This window comes from Octopus bimaculoides, chromosome 4 (assembly GCF_046866305.1).
Source record: "Octopus bimaculoides isolate indiv1 chromosome 4, ASM4686630v1, whole genome shotgun sequence".
Lineage (NCBI taxonomy): Eukaryota > Metazoa > Mollusca > Cephalopoda > Octopoda > Octopodidae > Octopus > Octopus bimaculoides.
In genome coordinates, this window is record NC_142931.1 from 25,077,381 (window position 1) to 25,099,149 (window position 21,769).

At 35.2% G+C, this 21,769-nt stretch overlaps 1 protein-coding gene across 1 annotated transcript in view; it reads right to left on the reverse strand.

Annotated features, from left to right (window-relative positions):
* Window positions 1-1,629: 1,629 nt before the first annotated feature.
* Window positions 1,630-21,769, reverse strand: part of LOC149135990 (uncharacterized) — a 30,266-nt gene continuing 10,126 nt past the window's right edge. Inside the window, exons 2-4 of the mRNA XM_089350518.1 lie at window positions 8,442-8,532; window positions 4,529-4,600; window positions 1,630-2,165 (exon numbers count right to left, since the gene is read on the reverse strand). Of these exons, the coding sequence (XP_089206644.1) occupies window positions 2,008-2,165; window positions 4,529-4,600; window positions 8,442-8,532 (321 nt within the window). The 3' untranslated portion in view covers window positions 1,630-2,007. The remainder of the gene's footprint in view (window positions 2,166-4,528; window positions 4,601-8,441; window positions 8,533-21,769) is intronic.

Sequence of the window (21,769 nt, forward strand, 5' to 3'; positions counted from 1 at the left end):
ATCTGACGTTCTTCCTCTTTATATGACTAACGTTCGTTCTCTTCCTTCCTTCACAAACTTGAATACATTCACCTCTTCCTTGCTTTTTTTCGTTCCATTCAATCTGTTACTTAAATAATAACGAACCTTACACTTTTCTTATTTACTTTCAAACTTATTCCTTTAAATAACTTTTCTCCATAAAGCTATTGCTGATAATTGCGCCTGTAGTTTAGCAAACAATACATCTCATACTACCTCTTTCTTTCTTTCTTTCTTTCTTTCTTTCTTTCTTTCTTCGTCTCTTTCTTTCTTTCTTTCTTTGTATATTTTTTATTGCTACTTTGTTCACCTTTTCTCTCTTATTTCTTTCTTACTCTCTGTCTTTTTCTTTCTATGCTCTGTTGCTTCACAGTGTGTTTCAGCTATCAATATTTTTTTCTGGACTTATATCTAAATACAATGTCCATCAACTACTACTTTATACTTCCAAAAGTCTCATTAAGAAAAAAATCTCGTTTTGCCCAAATAAAGACCACCTACATAAGCATGCAACTTTAGAAGTGTGACCAAATTATAAAAGATAAAACAAGAAACAATATTTGGTAGGAGCAATTTATTAAGATTAAGCAGATAATAGTGAAATTATACTATAGTGGAATTTATTGGTGTATATTATTTTTTCAAGTACAATTGTATCATCATATCCGTAGAATTTGTAATACATATTTTCTGTGCTGCTCTCGCAACCAAACGTGCATGTATTTGTATTATAATGTATTATAATGTATATGTATGTGTGTGTGTGTGTGTGTGTGTGTGTGTGTGTGTGTGTGTGTGTGTAATATATATGTGTGTGTGTATGTGTATGTAATATATATATATGTGTATGTGTGTATGATATATACATATGTGTGTGTGTGTATATATACTATACTTATATATTATATTATATTATATATTATATATATATATATATATATATATATATATATATATATATATATATATATATATATATATATATATAAGTATAGTATAGTATAGTATATGTATATATATATATATATATATATATATATATATATATATATATATATATATAATATAATATATAAGTATATATATATATATGTAAATTATATATATAAGTATATGTGTGTGTGCACGTGTGTGTGTGTGTGTGTGCGTGTGTGTGTGTGTGTACTTTTGCAAAAAAAAAAATCAAATTCAATAAATTATATTAAAATGGAGAAATATTTAAGTGTATTATTGCATTGATCGAAATAATGAGGAGGATTGAAATAATGGTGTCGATGCGAAGAATGACGTTGGTGATGATGATAATAATAATAATAATAATAATAATAATAATAATAATAATAATAATAATAATAATAATAATATTAATGGTTTCTGATTTAGGCACAAAGCCACCAATTTGTTGGGGAATGGCTTAATCGATATTATCGACTCCAGTACTTTATTAACTGGTACTTTATTTTAGCGACCTCGAGAGGATGAAAGGCAAAGTTGACCTTGGCGGGATTTGAACTCAGAATGTAAAGAGCCGGAAGGAGTACCGTACAGAAGTTCCGACGCTCTGACAATCCTGCCAGTTCGCCATCTTAGTAATAACAATAATAAAGGTTTCATATTTTGGCACATGGCCAGCAATTTTAATGCAGGAATTCAGTCAATTACATCGACCCCCAGTACTCAACTGGTACTCATTTTATCGACCCCAAAAGGATGAAAGGCAAAGTCAACCTCGCGGGAACTGGAACACCGAACGTAAACGTGAAGTCAGAAGAAATACTGTTAAGCATTTTGCCTGACTAGTTAACGTTTCTGTCAACTCGCCGCTCTAGTAATAACAATAATTATTATAACAAGTTTGAAAGAATATTAACAGTAACAACTATAGACGTTTTGGACATTCGACTAACAGATAAAATTTTGAAGTAAAATTATTGCCATTGTTTCGTTTAAAAACCACCTTCACTTCCTTCAGTTTCTTTTTAAAATCTATTTCCGGTATATTTCGTTGTTCGCTCTCGAACGTTCAATGCAGATTACAGGACCTTCAGGTTCTCCACATCGTAGAGATGGCACACTGTGGTGTCTGAAAGCCTTGCGACAGCATAGACCTGGTCCACATTCAGAACTGTCGGTACACTCATCCCCTAGAAATGAAAAGAAAACACCAGATTATATATATATATATATATATATATATATATATATATATATATATATATATATATATATATATATATATATATATATATATATATTAGACAAAAGTGATAACAAAGCCAAGGACATTTATAAGGAAAGAGATATAGATATAGTCTTACACCTATTTCTGGGATATTATGGATATCCCGTCATCAGAGACGATGTGAGATGGTTAAATAGAGGTGAATGTTTGAGTTCGAAATAAGGAATTATTATCGAAGAGGAGAAGAAAGGGAATATAGAGGGAAATAAGAGAATGAAAGTAGGAATAAAATATAAAACATTGTAGTTGCAGTTCCATTATTCAAGTAAAGTGGTGTCTAGAAGTGGTAAAAAAGTATTCTGTGCATTTCCTTATAAATGTCTTGAAAACTCCTCACAGGCCTGGCTTTGTTATCTCTTTTGTCAAATATATGTATTTGTGATTCTTGATTGGTCCGTACAGGAAATCCACTCCATAGATATCAAAACCCGCAAAATCCTGACAACAACTGGGAACTTCCCCAGAAACAGTGATGTTGACAGACTCTACCTGAGAAAAAATGGAGGTGGTAAAGGCCTGAGGTCAGTGCAGACGGCCTTCGAATGTGGTATCACTCAGGCAGCACCTGCTAAACATCAACAGCAGAGATAAATATATAAATGCAGTGCTAAAAGGTGAAGTGAGCAACCTGTTGGCAGTGAGCTCTTCAAGAAGAACTCTCTTCCTGATGATCTCCTATAAGGCCTCAAAGCAGCTGGGCTCTCTTACCTCAGAGAAGACCTGGGTGGAAAGCACTCAGCGTACAAAAAAAGACTATGCGTGGGTATGTTGCCCGGAAGCTTGAAGAAGACAGTAGAATTGATATGAAGCGCAGCCTCTCTTGGACACAAGACCACTACTCGCATCACACTTTGAGGGCTATGCGTTTGCAATCCAGGAACAGGAGATTACCACAAAGTACCTGGTGAACAAGAGAGACAGTGGCGCTCTTGTAATCCCAAGGTGCAACCGCATGTGTAGACTATGTCATGTTTCTGTGGAAGATAACGCATGTGATTAGCAACTGTCCTAAATGCCGTCACAGTACTACCTCCCTATGCGGCACGATGTTGTTGCTAAAACAATTTACAATGCCATCCGCAAAAAAGGACTGTCCTGAAATAAACTTAGAAAATCCATCTGTTATGGAATACATTCATAAACACCAACACAAGGGATACTGGTGGAATATTCCATCAAAACTTCTGTCACATGTAAACATAACAGGCCAGATATTGCTGTTTGGGACAGAAGGGCAAAGGTATGTACCATCATAGAGGTCAGCTGTCATGCGGATATAAATATCTCATTGAGAATCAAAGAAAAAGAGGATATCTATGGACAGCTGCTTCGAAAGCTCCAGCTTCTATATCCAGACTATGAATTCATATTCATACCAATAATAATTGGAGCATAAGGTTTTGTTAGTAAATGCTTAAAGGAAGATGTAGATAAACTGGGATTTTCAGAAAGAGAAATCGACCGGGTAATTCGTACATTACAAGTGCAATCTATGTGTGGAACAGTAAAAATATGCAAGATTTTTCTCAGGTTCCAAATGTGAATTTGTCTGCGTTAACTACATCCCAAAGATGGAGCCTTGTATCTTTGTTGGAAACCGGCTCCCTCCTCAGTGAAAGATTTATAATAATTAAAAAATAAAAGAGATATACATACACACATACACACACATATACATACATACACACATATATATACATGTATATACATATATATATATATATATACATACACATATACATATATCTTTTATCTTTTACTTGTTTAAATCATTAGAGTGTGGCCATACTGGGGCACCGCATTGAAGGATTTTAGTCGAACGAATCGACTCTAGTGCTTCTCTTTTTTTTCTTTAAACCTGGTACTTATTCTATCCGTCCCTTTGCCGAACCGCTAGATTGCAGGAACGTACACACACCAACACCAGTTGTCAAGCAGTGATAGGGAACAAACACAGAAACAAAGACATGCACATACACACGCACGCGGGCATGCACACGCACACATACACACACGTATACACATATACACACACACACATACAACAGGCTTCTTTCGGTTTCCGTCTACCAAATCCACCCAGAAGACAGAGACAGGTGAAGGAACAACAAACAAAGTGTACTAGTTTGATGCTGAGGAAAACTGGAAAAGAAACATGGAGAGAAGAAAAAAATAACGGAGAGAGAAAATAAAAACGTGTCTGAATTAACGGTTTCACATGTTGATTTGACCGGCTTTAATGATTTTATTATAAAACTAACTTACCGCTCTCTCCCAAAGGATATTGGTCGATAGCAGGACGCGCCAACTTTTTGCAACTACCAATCATTGTGTTACCTATCAAAGAAAGACGATATTTAACAATGAATAAAGAACTGAAGCTAAAAAGAGAATTATAATATGATAAATAGGTGTTAGTGGAACGGTGTGGTTAAGAATTGGTCGTTACTTCTTCAAAATTAAGAGAAGGAAGGATGACATTGGATAAACTGATTCCAAGTGCAATGCGTCTAGTAAGAGACAGGCTGGTCACGATTAGGATGCCTTTGATCTTTGTCCTACTTAACTGGAACTGACTTATGGCCCAAAAAACAACAGATGCTACTACAACAACTTTTCTGGGTACCTATATGGTGCTATATAAGCTGGGTTGTTCAGAGTTTGGCTTCTTGCCCAAGACAACGATACTACTTACACTCACATACCAATAGAGAGAAATGGTGTTAATTTTAGCCACTTTCCGATTTAAAGCCTGGTATTCTAGCCAATTGCTCGAGTTGATCGAATTTTGTTTTTGTTGCTTAGAACCAGCTTTGAGCAGGTCTATGGATCAAAGAAATACTCTTCATTAAAACATTCCGCATCCGCGTTTGTCTTCAAATATCGGCGCTTCTCCGTATACTACTACTACTACTACTACTACTACTACTACTACTACTACTACTACTACTGCTACTACTACTACTACTACTACTACTACTACTATTATTATTATTTAAGGCGGCGAGCTGGCAGAATCGTTAGTACGCCGGGCGAAATGCTTAGCGGTATTTCGTCTGCCGCTTTTTATGTTTTTTGTCCCCACTGTGGTCTTGTCTGTCCTTGTGGTGTCCCCATCTGTGTTTGGGGCTTTATGCCTAATAAAGAAATCGGTATTTCGTCTGCCGCTACGTTCTGAATTCAAATTCCACCGAGGTCGACTTTGTCTTTCATCCTTTCGGGGTCGATGAAATAAGTAGCAGTTACTCACTGGGGTCGATATAATCGAATATCCCCCTTCCTCCCAAATTTTCAAAACCTTGTGCCTAGAGTAGAAATAATTATAATAATGATAATAATAATAATTATTATTAGTTGTAGGGGTAGTATATATATATGTTCTTTTATTCTTTTATTTGTTCCAGTCATTTGACTGCAGCCACGTTAGAATATATATATACACACACATATATATATATTCTTTTATTCTTTTATTTGTTCCAGTCATCTGACTGCAGCCATGCTGGAATATATATATATATATATATATATATATATATATATATATATATATATATATATATATATAAACAACGTGCAACACGAGACGGAACTCAGAGTGGACTGTCAAGTATTGATATAATAAACATAATTATCCACTCTACCCAACATACTAAGTTCTAAATGAGATAATGTTTGTCCTATGTGAAAGCTTCATCTATTTTAGTTCGCTGGTAATTCGCTGCTTCCTCTCAACCTCCCGGTACCCTTCATATCCGGTTAAATTAATTTACTTCTGTAAATTACCAGAGAGAATGACGTAAAATCCTGAGCGTGATTCATAAGAAGACACCCTAGTTATAAATAGAGATATCACTTAACTGAAGGAAAATCAACTGACTGGACATTACGTCAGCTTTAGGAAAACTGACGTAATGTTTGTATTCATATGTTTATGACCTTTTTTTCGGCTTGGCTTGATTAATAGTAAATATAAATTCAGATATTCTATTACATAATCTTGAGTCTTCCCTTAAATTTTGTCTTTTTCTCATATGTCAACACTTGCATATCTGTATATTCTCGTATATTCTTGGTGTTACTATAGCGTGCGATGTGCCGGTACATTATTTTACTATAACGTGCGTCTGCTAGTACATTTTAAAAACTATAATGTTAGGTTCACGAGGCCATCTAGCTTATAGTATGCAGTCTAGCGGCAGTGGAGTAGCTAGAGAGTGTACCGAACGGGCAGTCCTTGAGTTTGCTCCACCTCCCAGCTTATACAGTGAGTGCCGCTTGTAGTGTAAGTTGTGATCTTCCCATATCTATCCGCACACACACACACACACACACACACACACACACACACACACACACACACACACACACACACACACAGGTCTATAGCAGAAGTACTAAGACTAATAACACACATACTTGTCTTCCATTTTATCAGTACCGTTTCAACGTGGGCTCAATATCGGCTTCACTTTTTGGCACAAGGCCAGAAATTTCGGGGAAGTGGGTAAATCGATTACATCGACCTCAGTTCACAACTGGTACTTATTCTATCAAACCCGAAAAGACGAACGGCAAAGGTGACCTCGGCGGAATGTGAACTGAGGATGTAAAGACGGACAAAATATCGCTAAGCATTTTGCTCGGAATGCTTACGATTCTTCCACCTCACCGCTTTTGCGAGCTCATTATCGAAACTCTTTTCTTTCTTTTTCTTTACCTCACTGCCTCCTGGGACATAGTTGATTACATCAACCCCAGTATTTATTTTGTTGACCACAGAAAGGTGAAAGCAATGTCAAAGTGGGATTCGAACTTTGAACGTTACTGACTCCCACCATGTATTTATTCTGATATCCTACCGTTACTACTCTCCGCCTTGTCATGAATAATATTATTCTTTTTGTCAGATAAAATATGAAATAGTAAAAAAGAAATCGGGAGAGTTTAGCGACCTTTGTTGTTATCGTCACTGTCTACAGTTTTGTTGTTTTGTTCCAATTGCTTTCAAATTTGGTATATGGATTAAGCTCTGTATACTAATTATGAAAATGAAATTCATTAAAAAGTTATTAGCCTTTAAACTTTGCAAAATTTGGGCATTTTAGCCAATCAGAAGCGAGTATTTTACATATCACCGTGAAGTTCTGTTAGCAGAGTAAGCAAAGAAGCACCACGTGTTTCATAGCTGATTGTGAAGAACTCTGTTTCCATAGTGACCAAAGATGCTGCGCATGCACACAAGGAGTGTAAACAAGACCTGCATGCTACACTCAGTTCTTCCAGGAACCACTATCTTCAGTGATCTGTGATGAGCTTATAATCATATCCCAGAAATCGTGGGCTTTGATTTCAAACATAGAACTGTGAACCATAGCATTGAATTTATAAACTCAAAAGATGGGACTCACACTCAACAAATTGAGAGTACCAGGGCATTTTTAAGGCGTGGAAACAAACGTCGGTGTTGGACATACCTTCCCATGGTTGACTCTTATTTTTGTGAATTTATGTGGAGAAGGAGATATGAGAATGATAATTTATTTTATAAAATCCTAAGTGTATTGCAAACTTTCGCTCTTGAATTTTTAAAACTAATAAATGTCTGTTTTAAGCAATGTTTTGACAGTTATTTCTAGCATCTCCTGTTGGTTTGATCATAGCTTTAAATATTTAATTTGCTCGCGAATGTTTTAATGTTTTTCACTGTTTACTTTGCTCGTGTATATTTTAATGTTTAGACTGTTATTTCTAGCAACTCCTGCTGGTTTGCTCGTAGCTTTTAAATATTTAATTTGCTCGCGAATCTTTTAATGTTTTCCACTGTTTACTGGAACTAGGTGAACGTTTTGATATGCCGGTGCCCATCCCCGCTTTCTCCCTACTGTGACAGATGATGGAAGAGGCCGCAAACGCGCTGTTTTCTGTTTGGCTGAAAATTCTAACAATTATCAAACTTTGAACACCAGTAACGTCTTCACATTTTTTTTTTTGGAATATATGAATAACAAATTCGGATTCAGCGTCAAAAATTACATTTATATGATTCATTAAAATTTTATTTCTAAATTTTGACATGCAGTGACGATAACCACAGAGATCCGAATTTAGTAAATTTTGTTTTAAAAAAGAATAAGGTAAAAGAAATCACAACAAAATTTGCAAAACTATGGCTTACCTTTGTTGAAGGAATCATAATCGAGAGCACAGACTTCGGACATTTCACAACATTGACTAGTGGTCAAACATTGTCCACCGGACGGTACACACTAGAAAATAATCGTATAAACAAAATTTATCCTTGATTTATATATTTTGTGACTGTATACGCCATTGTAATTTTGTACATCAATGATGGTTTCAAATTTTGGCACAAGTCCACATACATCAATAATAAAAATGAAATAGGGAACGTTTATCATTTAATCATTTGAAAGTTAAAGTGATAGAACAATGGATCACGTGATCAAGATGGGAAGAATGACTTCCCTTTGCAAATACAGACAGGACACAGATGTGTGTCAATAGCCAGCTGGAGGAGATGTTCTCCTGGGGCTAAAAGCAACAGTAACATTCACCCTAAGGGTTTAGCTGCATTTAAGTGGCAAATATACTTCAAATGGACTAAATGTCTTATAGCAAATAATTCCGACCTTCTATCTTTTTAGTTTACTTTCTTCTCGAGCTGACTTTATCCCTCCCATGCTTTCCACACTCCCAGAATTAATAAATTAAATCCTCTACAAATTTGTAGTTTTCTAACAAAATAGAATATATTAACTATAACTCTCTGATCGAATCCTGGTGGAAATAACAACAGAGCTTGTGTATATAGATGCCTTACAGTATTTCAAATCTCTCCGAGATTAGCGTTACTTACCCCTCTCCTACCCTTCAGAGTAAGTAAAACAAATCCCATTCATATACTGGGACCGATTCCACTGATCGATCGTATCTTCTCCTTGGTCCAAACTTGTGCAGTCAGGAAAATCCATATTTATATCTTCGTGTGTGTGTAACTGTACATTTATTTGTCTATATGAATATGTATGTATGTATGTATGTATGTATGTATGTATGTATGTATGTATGTATGTATGTATGTATGTATGTATGAATGTATGTATGTGTGTGTATGTATGTATGCATGTGTGTGCATGTGTGTGTGTGAGAGAGAGAAAGAGTGTGTGCGAATGTGTGTGTGTGTGTGTGTGTGTGTGTGTCTTTGTGGGATAAATATGGATTGTAAATAAATACCAGTGTATTAGGAATATTATCACACTCAGTATCATACAATATTTATTGAATATATTTCGGACTGCTGGAATAGTAAACAGGAAAAGAGGAAGGAGAGAGAGATATAAAGAGAGAGAGAGGGAGAGAGAGAGAGAAAGGGAGAGAGAGAGTGTGTGTGTTTGCGCGCGCGCATGAAGTACATTTCATTTGGATTAAGACATATATATGTAATATATATATATATATATATATATATATATATATATATATATATATATATATATATATATATATATATATATATATATATAATGTATGAATGGTATTAAGTTGTGGAGAAATAAAGCCAAAACACGATTTACACATTGCGATCAAGAGTGATTGACCTATAACACGCATTATACAATCATTATTTCTATATTATATACAGGATAGTTTCATTTAGTTTCATTCAGTAGTTTCCATTTATTGACGTGGCGTGTCGAAATTTTATTGGAGAGCAAAATGTTTCATTGGCAGATTAGTGTTTATATTTAAAGCAAGATGTGTATATTTTCGGCCATGAAAATAAGAAACCAGGGTGGAAATAATGAAGCGTTAAACTGAATACTTTTTACGAGATTTCTTCAAACCAAGCGTCCATAAAACTTACATTCCACAAAGTTTCCCAATACTTCGTGCAACCTTCCATTCTTGTAGTATAATTCCGCTCACAAGACGGATACAGTAAAGAAAGACCCAGAACTAGACTAGTACTTTCATTTATTTGCGCCGGTAAGATGTAAATTCAAAGTTGAACTCGGCGGGATTTGAACTCAGAGTGTTTGTGATAGTCTCACAAACTTAGAATGTGTTTGTCCCACAAACTAAATAGCGTCTCACTAACGATTCTATCAAACTAGCATAGAAAATAAACTTGAATCGTTTAGAAATGTTGTTATTTTAATCATGGTCAATTTCCTTAATGTGCTTATTCTGTGAATTAAAAAAAAATGCAGGTAGGAGGGTTTGATAGAGGATATCATGTTGCTTGGCAGCAGTTACAGTTCGTACCAGTTTAAAACCTCTTTCGCAGTGAGACATCTTAAAGTAGACATTACAGTTCTTAACTATCTCGATATTTCAACCGATCACTTTCGTAAAGTATAATAAAAGTATATTAGACTGTTTTCCTCGGTCTCTTTATCACTGATCGTCAGTCAGTCAGCCTGTCTGTTTCTAGCACACGCGCACGCGCACACACACACGGTGGAACACAGAATTTAGTTAATATATACCACTTTGAATTATCGTGGCGTTCCTGTGATTTATGTAGTTTCTGCTCTCGGTCTCAAATAACCCCACTTCTCAATTTCGTCTTTGTATTGGACGATAAATACCTCTCAATACTCTCAATACTCCTAATGTCTCCCCCCCCCCCCCACACTTTTTAAAAAATACTAAGTAGCTTAATTGCAGTTGTATAACGGTTAAGTGAGGGCGGAAATAGCAGATGTTAGAAATGGTGGTATATGCGAATTCAACAACGTAAGTCAGTGAGCGACTGTACCTGTATCAATAATAACAATTTCTCAGGCTATTTCAGTCAATCTAATAAATCTCTGCGCTCAGGTATATTATTTTATCGTTCCACAAAGAGTTGGATGACAATGGTAATCCTGATGAGATTTGAATTCAGAAAATAAAGTGATGCATCTAACTGATATTTTTTTTGTCGACGTTTTATAGGGTTTATCACCAACTTTTCCGTTAATAATCCTTTCTCCTAAAAGCACAAAGCCTGACATTTTTGGGGAGGGGTCTAGTCGGTTACATCGACCTCAGTGTTTCACTGGTACTTAATTCATCGACCCCGAAAGGATGAAAGGCAAAGTCGACCTCGGCGGAATTTGAACTCAGGATGTAAAGACAGACGAAATACCGCTAAGCATTTCGCCCGGCATGCTAACGTTTCTGCCAGCTCACCGCTTTTACTTTTCTGTTAATAATTCTTTCTGCTAAAGGCACAAGGCCTGAAATTTTGGGGGAGGGGACTAGGCGATTTCATTGACCCTAGTGTTTCACTAGTCCTTAATTTATCGACCAAGAAAGGATGAAGGGCAAAATCGACCTTGGCAGAAGTTGAACTCAGAACATAAAGACGGACGAAATGCCGCTAAGCATTTTGTCCGGTATACTAACGATTCTACCAGCTCGCCGCCTTTACTTTTCTGTTAATGATAGCATTAATTTTATCTAGTACAAGTACAAGGCAACGAATTTTGAAAGACAAATTTTACTGATTAAATCCAAATTTAGACTGCGGCTAATTTTATCGGTTCCGCCAATATATATAAGACTAAGTTCCTCGTTGAGTGGTCGGTGGTATGAGGAACGTTAGCTTGTTAGGATAAGGCTTCTAATTTAGACGGTTGAAGCTGTGATGCTGTCTCGGTGTTGTGGCTTGTACGGCAATACGATTTGCTGCGGATGCGAGTTGCGAATCCGGTTGATGATGTTACTACTACTACTACTACTACTACTACTACTACTACTACTACTACTACTACTACTGCTACTACTACTACTATTTCATGTGTATGTATATATATTCATCCATCCACACACACACACACTGACTGGATAAGAGAAGTAGAGTAGCAAAACAAATGTTTAATTCATTAACTGACAGCTGTTTCGTCAAACACATATAAATGAATATTCTCTTATCCAGTCAGTGTGTGTGTGTGTGGATGGATGAATATATATACATACACATGAAATAGTAGTAGTAGTAGTAGTAGTAGTAGTAGTAGTAGTAACATCATCAAATGTTGGAGAAAGTACTCAAGAACTAAGCAGTATTTGTTTGTAGTTTCCAGAGAAAAGAGAAGATAATTTCAAGGAATTAAAAATTAATCCCACAAAATTAATTTCCATGATTTGTGGAAAGTTTGATCTAATAAGCTGAAACATATCCAGTGGTTATTTGTCCACAAATAAAGCTTATATGCGCGCGCGCACATAACTCTTGCATTTTCAATCATTAAACTAGAGTACTTCAGCAAAGATCGGTAAACACTTTTGCACTCTCTCTCTTTCTCTCTCTATCTTTATATGTCTCTCTTTCTCTTTCTCTTTCTCTTTCTTTCTCACACTTTCTTTCTCACACTTTCTTTCTCACACTTTCTTTCTCACACTCTCTCACACACACATGAGGTTAAAGATGTGTTTCTCACAAACTCGAGGAAGATGTTAACGTTGGCAGGATGTACAGACTCCGTTGGTTCATAACCGTTAGGAAATAGCTTCAAAATACCTGTATTGTACCATACTCGTATAAATAAGCAAGTCATTGCATCGCTATTTGCACGCGATGCTGTCATTATTTGCACGCTATAGTGTCACGCTACGTTGTAACAAAATTGCAGGCACAGAACTTCAGACAGTAAACATAGGCTAAATGATTACCTTAAATGTCATGCTCCTTTGTAAATGTATCTTAAAAACCAACGTAGTCAACGGCACAGTAGAACAGTTATATGATAAGAGCATGAGGATCAATTGGTTTAAACTGGTGTTTTAAATTTACCAATCAAATGTTAAAAATAGAACTCGTTTGAGCTAATTTTGAAGGCAGTCAAAGTATAAAAGCTTCAGAAATTTAGATACCAAAGAGGACTCCTGCCTCCGATAAACGAATCGCTACTAGTCTGTCCCCCATTCAGCATGAAGACATGTCGTTAATTGTTATAAAAGCTAATAAGCTTCACATACTTTAACCATCACAATGTGCTTGTAGAGTAAAAAATTTAAATATATTTCTTCGTTTCTACTTGTTCTAATATAACATGAATTATGAAGTTGCACTGTAAGGTATTACCTCGTTTGATTTCTCAATGCTTTTCGCGTCCATTGAACTTTGAACTTTGAATGCTATTTTAAATACTTATCAATTATTGATATTAGATGTACGGAACGAAGTTCTGTTTTGTTAACGAAATTAATAGATCCGGAGAAATGAAAACGTAGCTTTTTCTTCATGTGTTTACAATTATTGTGACAACACATTTCTCTAGCCAACGTTTTCATTAAAGTTATTAATAATATCGCCCATGATTTTACCAAAATACAAAAGAAACACTGAAACCCTTAACCGAAAATGTCGATGATGTCACATTTCTGAAGATATTACGCGTATCATCAGTATCTGCCCTAAAATGTCATTTTGGTACTACTTTCCAATGCACCATTTTGTTGAAGTTAAAACAACATACAAGGCTGTCCTGAAACAAATATATAGAAACACCTCTGTAGTTGAGTATATACATTCCTTGTGTCTCAACACAAGGAATATTAGTGAAATATTCCCAATACATGTAGTGTACCCTTGGTGGTCAGCTACCATAGGGGTGACAATCACTTCTAGATTAAGTTAAGTTGAGGTGGATATGGAAGTTTGAAATTTAAATCAACGAATAAAGAATTAGGTGTTCAGAATATACAGATTTATTATTTCTTTTTTTCTTTCCCCGCCTCTCCGCGTTATAAAGATCTTAAGATTACCAAATTCTATCAAATTCAAAGATATCTGATATTGTTCTTTTGGTAAGAAAACAGAAATTATGTACACGAGGGAGTGCTGAAAAGTTCTTGGTTTTAAGGGTCTCGCGAAAGGCCTGGTTGGAGGTCCTATCGTCCGAGTTCTTTTGCAGGGCTGAGAAAAACGGAAGGACCGCTGCAATAAGTGTGTGAATCTGAGAGAGGAATATGTTGAATAAAATCATGATTAACTTATCCTTCTGTATTTTCCTTTACACAAAGCCAGAAACTTTTCAGTACTTCCTCGTAGTTATCGAGGACAGCTGCTTCACATATGTGAATGTTTGTTTGAAAGCCAACGAGAAAGAAAATATTTATGGGCATTTAAAACTCTTGGCTTCTATACCTAGCTTATAAATTCACATTTACACTGATGCCTTTGGTTATGTTAGTAGATCTCTTAATGGCAATCCCAAAATGCTGACACGAACTTTGCAAACACAATTACTAAGAGAAATAATAAAAACAAGTAAAACTTTTTCTAAGTTCAACATGTAACTTCTGCTCGTTGTTGTTGCCAACTTCAACCAATGATTTTCTTTTCCTTGTCAGAAACCAGCTCTTTCCTTATAGGAAGAATTCAAATATATAAAAAAAAAAAAAAATGCACGCGTTCAAAATACCTTCATACGTATGCACATGCAGAGACATACATATACACACAGTAGTGAGGTAAGAAGATTGCTGCCCAACCACATAGTTCAGGGTTCAGTCCCGCTGCATGGCACTTGGGCAAGTGTTTTCTACTACAGCCTCGGTCCGACCAAAGCCTTGTGAGTGGATTTGGTAGACGGAAACTGAAAGAAGCCAGTCGTATACATACATACATATATATATATATATATATATATATATATATATATATATATATATATATATATATATATATATATGTGTGTGTGTGTGTGTGTGTACTTGTCGCTCCACCATCGCTTGACAACCGATGTTGGTGTGTTTACGTTTCCGTAACCTAGCGGTTCGGCAAAAACGATCGACAGAATAAGTACTAGATTTACAAAGAATAAGTCCTAGCGTCGATTTCCTCGACTAAAGGCGGTGCTCCAGCATGGGTGCAGTCAAATGACTGAAACAAACAAAAGAAAGTATATATATAGACATACGCAAGCGTGCATATGCACATACATACATACATACATACATACATACATACATACATAATGCATGCGTACATGCATTTATTTATTTTATTTTATTTTATTTTATTTTATTTTATTTTATTCTAAGTCAGCCTCTGCGGTGACTTGACAGAATCTTTAGAGTAGCGGGCAAAACACTTGCGGAATTTTATTACGCTTACATGTTCAAATTCCACCGAGCAACTTCGCATTTCATCTTTATATGCAGTACCGGTTAGATATTAGTTTGATTTAATATTCTTGTAAGACATCCTAGATACTACTGAAATTTTAATGAACGAAGATTTTTTATTTATTTTCGTTTACATATTCAAAGATAGATAGATAAATAGATAGATAGATAGATACACATATTCAAAGATATATATATATATATATATATATATATATATATATAGAGAGAGAGAGAGAGAGAGAGAGACAGAGAGAGAGAGGAAATTTGTCGGTTATACCTATTATTATCAATCGTAATAGGCATGTAGCGATTAATAGCGTTTAATCAGTGTTATTACGAGTGATGCATTCTTAAACAGTATTTATTCGAAAATTTGCTAAGATCCCAAGAATTATTATTATATGATAGTAAAATCATTTCAGAATTGGCGTCTTTCGGACGCGTCATTAATTTATATCCGAGAAAGGAATTAATTTTATTGGGAGATAATAAGAGGCTTTCGACGATTACGACATTTGATGTGAATATTAATTTACGATTGCAGTGAGCGCTGCAGAATAAGATGTAGAATAATAGTCGGTACAGTCCACTACATGATTTCGATTTTCATTTGAATGTCATTTCATTATATTTACGACATAGATGTTCTTGGGAAAAGCATGAAAGTTGCAATACTTCATTTTAATTTCATTAACCCTATAACGTCTGTTATTAACGATTCTTGACATTTTAAATACTACTGTCTTATTGTAACAACCCCACCTGAAAGCTAAAGACTTTGACGAGTTCTTCCGATTCTTAACATTTGAACAACTTTATATGTATGTGTCTGTGTGCATGGTTTTGCGTTCAGTCGCACTGTATATCGTTTTGGGCAAGCGGTCGACCAGTAAATAAGTTATAGAAATATATAATTTGGTAGATGAAAAAAATTTAGTAGAAGCTCGTCGTATGTATGTATGTATGTATGCATGCATGCATGTATGTTGCATTTACCGCTCACAGCTTGGCAATCGGTAGAGGTTTGTTTATGTTCCCATAACGTACGTCACTTAGCGGTCCAATCAGAAAAACAGAAACCGAAAGAATAAGTACCAGATGAAAAGTCAATACTGGGATCGCTTTCATCGATTAAAAAAGAAAAAAAAAACAAGTTTCAAGGCGGTGCCCCTGTATGATCGCAGTTCAATGATTCAATGACTGAAACTAGCTATAGAATATATATATATATATATATATATATATATATATATATATATATATATATATATATATATATATATGTATATATATATTGAATTATGAATTAAAAACAGCGCTAGTGTTGTAAACATTATCGATTGCGCATACTCAATGTGCGTTTTGCTTGTTCGCCGGTTCGCTGCAGTTAAGCGCCTGAAGGACGAGCCCCTCGTAGCATTGGGTGTTAGGACACCTGAAAGTCATAGACAGGCGAGAAAACTAGCCCCTAATCCCATATCAACCTCACGGGCCTGAATCGAACGGGGGACGAACCGAATCGCCAATCTATGACTGTATACAAATAGTGTAAGAACCATTTCTTGGTATTCCACGACGATGCATAGGTAAGATTAAATTAAATTACGAATTAAACGTAGCAGTACTGTTGTAAACATTATCGACCTCACATACTCAATGTATGTGTTTTGCTTGTCCGCTTATTCGCTGCGGTATAGTGCTTTGGGGATGACTCCCGCAGTCGTAAATGAATTTAATCTTACGTAAACATCGCCATGGCATACCAACAAATGGTTCTTGCACTATTTGTATATAGCGATAGATTGACAATTCGGTTCGACTCCGGTTAGATTCAGATACGAGATGTTGATAAGCCACAAAAATGGCGAAAAATCGGTATCCGTCATTCCTGAATGGGACTACGGGCGAATTATCTCGCCTGCCTATGACTTTCCGGTGTTTTAGAGTACCCAGTGCTTTGAGGATATATATATATATATATATATATATATATATATATATATATATATATATATATATATCTTATAATTTAGAACAAACAATAAGCTGTCATTATAGTATTCGGAGTTTCTGCCCTTTTACCTATCGTATAAAGGATTATTTGTTTTATTTTAATTGTTATTGTTTAACCCATGCCATCTTTGATCAAGTAAACCCATGCTCGTAGGGTTCAAGGCGTGTCCATCTCGTATTTTTCCAGCCCTATTATATTTATAATCATATTAACTAATGATTAACTAATCTCAGATGATAGCGTGTTGTTTGAAGGAGATTTATGTGATAGTTGCACTGGGTTGCTGATTTGGTATCCTGACATGTATATAGAACTCTCAAAGGAAGTCTCGTGCAGCCTCGTGGAAATCACGTGAGGAGAACGCTACTAGGAACGGTATAGCGTGGTTCTCGAAAAGTGAACCGTGAAACTTGCAACATTTGTCCTATAAGAGTGAAGCACAATTTAGTTGCTAGTTCCAGAACGTCGAACAACCATGTTTGAAGCTTCCTCTTTCGTTCGTCTCCAATTCAATAGTTAAGTCATTTTTCGACATATGATGGGTAAGTTTGGAAGAATACTTTTGCCACCATGGGTAATTTGATAAAAGATAAATCATAATTGTTGTACGTACGTCATATTGCCTGATATTTCCACGCTAACAAAAATGTCTTAATATTATTGTAGCAATTAAGGTAGCGAGCTGGTAGAATCGTTTTGTATGCCGGACAAAATGCCTAGCGAAAATTCCCCAAAGGTCGACTTTATCTTCCATCATTTCGGGGTTGATAAAATAAGTACCAGTCGAATACTGGGGTCGATGTAATCGATTTACCCCCTCCCCGAAATTGCTTGCCTTGTGCTAAAATTTGAAACCAATATGGATGCTGGGCCAAATGCTTAGCGGTATTTCGTCCATCTTCATGTTTTGAGTTCAAAATTCCGCCGAGATTGACTTTGCCTTTCATCCTTTCGGAGTCGATAAAATAAGTCCCAATTGAACATTGAGGTCGATGTAATCGACTTACCCCTTCCCCGAAATTGCTGGCCTTGTGCCAAAATTTGAAACCAGTATTATTGCAGCAATTATGGCGATATATTCATTTGAAACAATTTGCTGTAAGTGGATTTTAAAAATAGGCACAATATAAGAAATGCTTGTCGATTAAGTATTTGACTAGTACTTATTATACTTATTTAATCAATGAAGTTTCGATTAAACTACCTTCGACCTAGGAACTCATTCATAGCTAAAAATTTTATGAACTGGTTTTTGACGGCGCCGATCATCACTGTATAGTCTCCCTGCACTGTTAGCGTTTGTTTCATGTACTTGCATACTTGCATAGTAAATAGCCAAATTTATGAAAGATAAGAGTGATTGCTTCGTATACCACGTAGTAGATATAAAATTCGAAAAGATCAATATGCACAGGCAGTGATAGTTGCTGATACATTTATGTGTTGAACTAAATATGTTTAATTAGATTTTTAATGTTCACTTCATTAGATATATTAACATTGACTTAGCTTTTGTTTTTTCATGCGAATGGCATCTCTGAGCAATGAAACCCAGTGAGTTATAATTTTTTTTAACTAGTCAAGCATTAAACCGTTGCTTTAAAAAAAGTACCAATACAAATAGATTATTTCTATGTGTTCTTTAGATCGAGGTCAAATCTGACATCCAACAAACCTATCTAAAGAATTCCAGCAGTAATCATCCTATGTTTTATTGGTGGAGGAAGGGATATTTAAGACTATGTTATCGAATATGTTACTCCAAGATTTTTACAAGGCTGCTATTTCTCACAGGAACAGCAACTAAGTATAGGTTCCCTCGTTGGTTCGATTATTTTCTATGCTCAGTTCACTAGTTCGACAACCAATCCGCAATATCCCGTCACTTGCATACAAAAAAGTTTGCGATATTTCTATAGCTTTTTACAATTGTTGCATCTAAAACTAAAACAGTGAACAGAATAAATGAGATTTTCCAGTCCGTATTGATTCTTTTCGGCAGGAATTATATTATATTATGGTTCAAGTGGAACAAAAGAAATTTTACCATATTTTAATACATATTCAGTAGTGATTGTTAGCCACTCAGTCAAATACAATTTATCAAATACATACATACATACATACATACATACATACATACATATATACATATGTAGGAGTGTGCATGTGTATGTGTATCTGTGTGTGCGCGCGCGCGCGTATTATTCTACTGTTAATTATATTCTGATTCATATACTACTGATAAAATTATGACATGAAAACCTATCAAACTTTGAATTTAAATCAATTACACACACTCACACGTACATGTGTGTGTTTAAATATATATATATATATATATATATATATATATATATATATATATGTGTGTGTGTGTGTGTGTGTGTGTGTAAATATACATGTGTATGTAAATACATGTGTGTGTAAATATGTATGTATCTATATGTATGTATGCATGTATGTATGTATGCATGTATGTATGTATGTATGTATGCATGTATGTATGTAAAGAGGATATGAGGTGTTTTCGTCAGGATGACTCAAACTAATAGGTATGCGTTCTGAGTGCTCAAATAGTTGTGTCACCAAACTCCCAGTGAGAACAGCGGTTGAAGTTGTGGTTGTGTGATTGTCTTGTTCAAAAACGGCTAGAGGTGGCATCCCTTTGAGTCTAAAGTAGTGAGGAAAGGCTAACAATTAGGCAATGTAGAACAAAGACATCTAATTACATTTAATTCAATCTAAAATTTATCTATATAGCGAATGGTAAAAATAATACAAAATAGAAAAGATAGTCTCTGACATCTGTTTCTGGGGTTTCCCAGTTATTGGAGCATCGTATCGAGTGATGACTCTGTAAGTTGGGTATACCGTCATCAGAGAAATATAGGTTAGACAGTGGAAAAATGTTCTTCATTAATGATATTTGTTGTGGTTCATTTTCTCCAGGAGGCTGCTCCAATAGCTGGAATATTCCAGAAACAGCTGCCAGAGACTATCGTTACTATTTTATACTATTTTTACCATTCGTTATGGAACTAAATTTTAGATTGAATTAAATGAAATTAAATGTCCTTTGTTCTGGATTGTCCAATTGCTTGCCTTTCTTCACTACTTTAACTTATGTATGTATGTATGTATGTATGTATGTATGTATGTATGTATGTATGTATGTATGTATGTATGTATGTATGTATGTAATTGCATAGATTTATGTAAGTACTGAAGATAATAAGGTTCCAAAGCACACATACTGGTATAAGAGAGAGAGAGAGAGACAGTGTGTGTGTGTGTGTGTGTATGTATGTATGTATATATGTATGTATATATGTATGTATGTATGTATGTCTATCTATCTATCTATCTATCTATCTATCTAAATTATGAATGTATGCATATACATAAAACCTATGACAAATATGCCATGTAACCATGTACATGCTACACTTCTTGTCCATCCTCTCATTGGCTGAATTCATATACACAAAGCACCGACTACATGTGAAGTCATTGACCTCTTTTATGGATTTAAATATCTTGCTTAAGTGAACAATGATTAAACCAATCTAAACTCATGAGTCTTCAGTCATCTATCAAGTCACAACAAGGACCTCAGACAGATAATACTTTCCTTAAGATGTGCGCTGTTTGACTTTTGTTTTGCATTTGTACAAGTTGGATCCAAGTCTCACCCAGAGACCTCAAGAGACAACAAGTTAGAAGTTCATGTAGGTGTTATGCCTAGGGTACCATATATTTGGATTTGTACAGTTTTGTTCAAGTGAATATTTAAGAAACCATAAGAAAATTATGTGTTTGCTTTAAAATTTGAGATTTATTATTATTATTATTATTATTATTATTATTATTATTATTATTATTATTATTATTATTATTATATGAAAACTCACAGCTTATTTTGCTGGGTATGATGGAAAGTATCGGCTGTCCTCAGCCAGCAGACTAAGGTGACACTTGTTTACTGGTCATGCTTCAAGAACCCTGCGAAGAATTCTTGCAGTTCCAAGCAATGCTGACTTTTGTAGGTGTTCTACCTTCACACTTGCACCAATCTTTTTGAACCATGTAGGTAAGTTGAGTGCTGATAATTCCAAGTGACCCAATTACTATTGTTATCACGTCTACTCTCCTCATTGACCACAACATTTGTATTTCCCACTTCAAATCGTCATAGTTGTTTATTTTTTTCTTCTTTCACATTGATCCTGTTGTCACCAGGGCATATCGATTATCAAGCATCTTCTTTGTTTATTCACTACAACAATGTCCGGTTTCCGATGTCTGGTCAGGTGATCGCACTGGATTATTGTACCCCACAG